At 29.2% G+C, this 4,260-nt stretch overlaps 1 protein-coding gene across 1 annotated transcript; it reads right to left on the bottom strand.

Annotated features, from left to right (window-relative positions):
- Positions 1 to 3,038, bottom strand: LOC149059765 (uncharacterized). Its single transcript, XM_089216910.1, has 3 exons — positions 2,900 to 3,038; positions 2,519 to 2,631; positions 1 to 2,464 (listed from the first exon to the last, which is right to left on the bottom strand). The coding sequence occupies exons 2-3, from the start codon at positions 2,619 to 2,621 to the stop codon at positions 297 to 299; spliced, it is 2,271 nt and encodes a 756-aa protein (XP_089073036.1). The 5' UTR covers positions 2,622 to 2,631; positions 2,900 to 3,038; the 3' UTR covers positions 1 to 296.
- Between the last annotated feature and the right edge of the window lie 1,222 nt (positions 3,039 to 4,260).

Genomic DNA, 4,260 nt, shown 5'->3' on the forward strand with positions numbered 1-4,260 from the left:
CATGTTTACTTAGGCCATATATATTAATATAGATAACAGTTTAAAATTATAAAATAAACAAACTAAAACATAAAAATTAAAATTTTGAACAAAAACAGTACTTTCTGTGTTAAAAAAAAACAATGAATAATTTAATATTGTAAATACTAAATTAAATTAACAATAAAATAAAACATTATGTAGCAAACCTAGCTATTAAAAATAGTTAATTGAAGTTAGGTATATACTTCTTAGTCAGGAACATTATTTCTTTGCTAAACCTAACAGTCTTTAATTTTATATTGTATTAAACAGTCTTAAAATTTCTCGAATATGTCAACAACACCTGGGAAGACAGATTTTAGTTGTCTACCAGATAATTTCAGTTCAGGTACAGGCAGTTTCCCTACAATACTCTCTATGCCAATCATGCTCACATCATTGTCAATAGGAACAAATTCAGTGTTTTCTTCGTCTATTGATTCAAAACATTGTATTTCAATATCATTTACATCAGCTATTTTAAGAACTGATGCTACATATTTGTAAATGAGTTTTCTTTTGTTCGACGTTTCAAATTTTACAATAATATAATCACCGGGCTTTAAGTCTGATGTTGATAAAACCAAATCCATAGATTGTATGGGCACAGCAAGTGCTTCTTCTAGACTGTGGTGACTGATTGAACTCCAACTTTGGTTAGTTTCTGAGTGTTCACTATCTGAATCAATTGGTATTTTCTTTTTTAATGTCTTTACCCTTTTTTTTTCTTCAGCTACCCTTTTTCTGTCTTGTATGGCTTTCCTTTTATTTTCTCTTTCCTCATCTTTTTTTAATTTTTCTGCTTCTTTTAGTTCATGAAATTGTACCCACCTGTCTGATGTTATGACACTTGGAGTATATTCTCTTTTTCTTTTTGATTTTGATACCTGCTGTACTGGCCATTTAATTACATCCTCAAATACTGATGTTAATGATCGTCGTGTTGGTAAGATTAAAGTAGTAGGAGAATCATGACTTGTGGATGGTTGGTTTTCTAATTGACAGGATGTACTGGAATTGTTCATAGTTGTTGATTCTAAACTAATTGTTGTTAATTGTGCTGATGTTGGACTCATATAGGAATCAAAGGAATCAAAAGTTGTTGCTTGTGAGGTTGACTCTGTTCTTGTTTTCTCATTGTTAGTTTGAGTTACACATGTGGACCACAAATTAAACAGCATTGTAGCTTTGATATCACCATCCCACTCATATCCTCCTATATAGGCTCTCTTAAATTCTTTTAATAGATTACTATCAGTGTTTTTTTCGATGAATTTCAAATGCAATTGTATTTCATTATTTTTTGAGGTGTTCTGTTGTGTTGGGACTGAACGTATTATAACTTTGGTATAATCTACATTATTTGGATTAAATGGTAATAGACCAGTAGATCTAAAACCAGATTGAACATTCTTCGACATATTTGGTGTATTCATGATGTTAGATAACGCAGTTGGCATATCAAATTTGCTTATTTCTCTATCATTGTCGATTCGCCATTGCTTCACAGTTTTTTTCCACGATGACTTGAGTGGTCCAAATACTGCTACATCTAGTGGTTGTAGGATATGAGTTGAATTGGGATAAAGAGCTATTAAAATCAGACCATTTTCCCTACAAAACTTACTCAGATGTAAGCTAAGATGCGAACTGTGGCCATCTAAGAATATAATAACGGGTCTAGAAATATTTGACTGTATTAGATGAGGAAGAAATATGTTTGCCATGTATTCAAAAAAAGTTTCTGCAGTCATCCAACCATTTTCAGACTTGCCTAACCCCCATCCTGGAGGAGCAGACTGTGCAATCTTTGCTGGAATGCGTTCATACTTATAAATTGTTAAAGGGGGTGCCCAATTACCCAAAGCGTTGGCTGCAAAAAGTGTTGTTATGTTTTCTTTATTGTTGTTTGTCTGTTCATCATACACATTACATCCACGAGGCCCTAATATAAGTTCTCCTTTTGGAGCTAAATAGAAACACGTTTCATCCATATTAAATACTCGTTCTGGGTAGTTCAACACATACAAATTTTCGCCCAATAGCTCAGAAACTTCATCAAACCATTTTCTTATTTTTTCCTCGGTCACTGATCCCCTTGCTTTGTTTACATATTCAGCATGTTTTTGGGACAAACACTTGTGGCGGTTCATAAATCCATAAAACCATTTTTTACCTGGTCTATTATTTATAAATGGAGTTTTCATTTCTGATTCATCCACTAGTTTCTTAACTGAACTTAACAGCCCCTCCTGATCTACAGGAAACCCCATTTTGGCACAAGTTAGCACCCATTCTACTAATAAAGCTTCAGTTTCATCTCCAAGTATGGATGTTACTCCACCGTGTCCTACAGATTCAACTGGCGACTTGCCTTCAAGCTTGTTCCTGAGTGTAGTGCGGGGTACATTAAATATCCTGCTTGCTGTTGATGTATTCATTCCTAAGCAAAATTATTTTTACTTTATTTATGTAATCAATGTCTACAACAATCTACCTTTGTGAATTGCATCCAATGCTTGCTGAACTTTGGATGGAGAATATATACATCTTTTTGGTGTGTTACTCTTGGTTTTTGATGTAGTTGGTTTTGAAGCCATTATAAATGTACTATTTAAAACAATTATTACCAAGCTAATAATGAAATTCAATTCAGACAAATAGGTATAACTAGGTAGGTAGCTCTAAGTGAAGCATAAAATAAATGTAAGTGGCCATTAAAAGAGTCTCATAACGATCCATTTATGGCCATCGTCTGTCCATAGATAGAGTTTTCAACAAAATGTAGGTCCCTTTATGGCCACCATATAAAATACAATGTACAAAACATTTTTTTGAAGCACATTAATGTAATAATATTATATGAAATAATACGAACCTGATTGTGTAGTCAACACCAACAAATTATAAAATATTCTTCACAAAAAAAATAAAACAAAATTTACATTTTCTTAACAATGTTGCTAAGAAACAACAAATAATAATATCAACATTATGAATTTGTGATTAAAAAAAAAAAAAAAAACCTGTAAAATGATAAGATTGAATGTGTAATGAATCAGTGTATCCAACTTAATATTCAACCACAAGATTATAACTGTGGAATACAAAATACTGCTAATAAATAATGTTTAAAACTAAACTGGCCATAGATGGATACTGGCCATAGATGGTGACTCCACCCTACTATTGTCCGAAAAATATTTTGTTTGCGACTATAGCAGAACATTAAAAAATATATTTTAACATAATAGATAAAATATTTACCAAATAATAATTATAAAAAGTTGTATTATAATTATCCTGAAAATATTTTGTTCTCAACCATTGGAATATATTTAAAAAATATATTTTGACATAATTGATAGAATATTTACGAATTATTAGTAGTATTATGATTGTTTCAACAATATTTTTATGGAAACTTTTTTTAAATATCAAAAAAATATTTTTATAAAAATATTCATGATTCAACCATATTTACAAAGTATTATCATTACCCAAATGCTGTGTGGGTCATAGTTCAGTGTAATTTATAATGAATTACTAATTTTTACTGAGATCAAAATTAATATTAATAAGTATTATTTAGTAAAAAAAAAAATTGTTAGATGAACTTACCAATTAACTATATAAATTATATAGTCACCAAATAAATAAATTACAGATGAATTTAATAATGTTGCCTTGGTGTTTGTATAGTATTGTATTGTTTTATGATAATATGATATCCATGATGAGAGTAAGATAATGTAAGTGATCCATTTGTATACAATGTTTAAATAAAAATTATAAACTAGGTATGCAGAATAACAGGTTTGACTAAAATAAAAAAATTAAAAACATTAAAAAATCATTTCTTACATAAAATTTAAAAACTTCTATTGATTTTTAACTGTTCAATTACAAGGAAAATTTATCAAACAAACTTGAAAATTAAATTTCTAAGTTGGTATCCAATAACCATTAAACCATGCATTATATTAGTTTTAGATAACTATAACACCTATCTTGAATTTAATTATTTTTACATTGTAAATTGAAGTATTATAAAAAAGTACATTTTGAAATAGTATTATTTAAAATTGAAGTACCCGAAAATTTATTTTGTTTACCATTATGGCATTATACTAGTAAGTCGACAGAAAACAACATTAATATTAATCAATAATCATATTATCGAAATTCAAAATAAGATTAACGAATAACGATGATTATAACATATTTTAAGTTTAAGGT

This window comes from Diuraphis noxia, unplaced genomic scaffold, assembly GCF_037042655.1.
Source record: "Diuraphis noxia isolate RWA-SAM2 unplaced genomic scaffold, SU_Dnox_SAM2 contig0001, whole genome shotgun sequence".
In the NCBI taxonomy this organism is placed as follows: Eukaryota; Metazoa; Arthropoda; class Insecta; order Hemiptera; family Aphididae; genus Diuraphis; species Diuraphis noxia.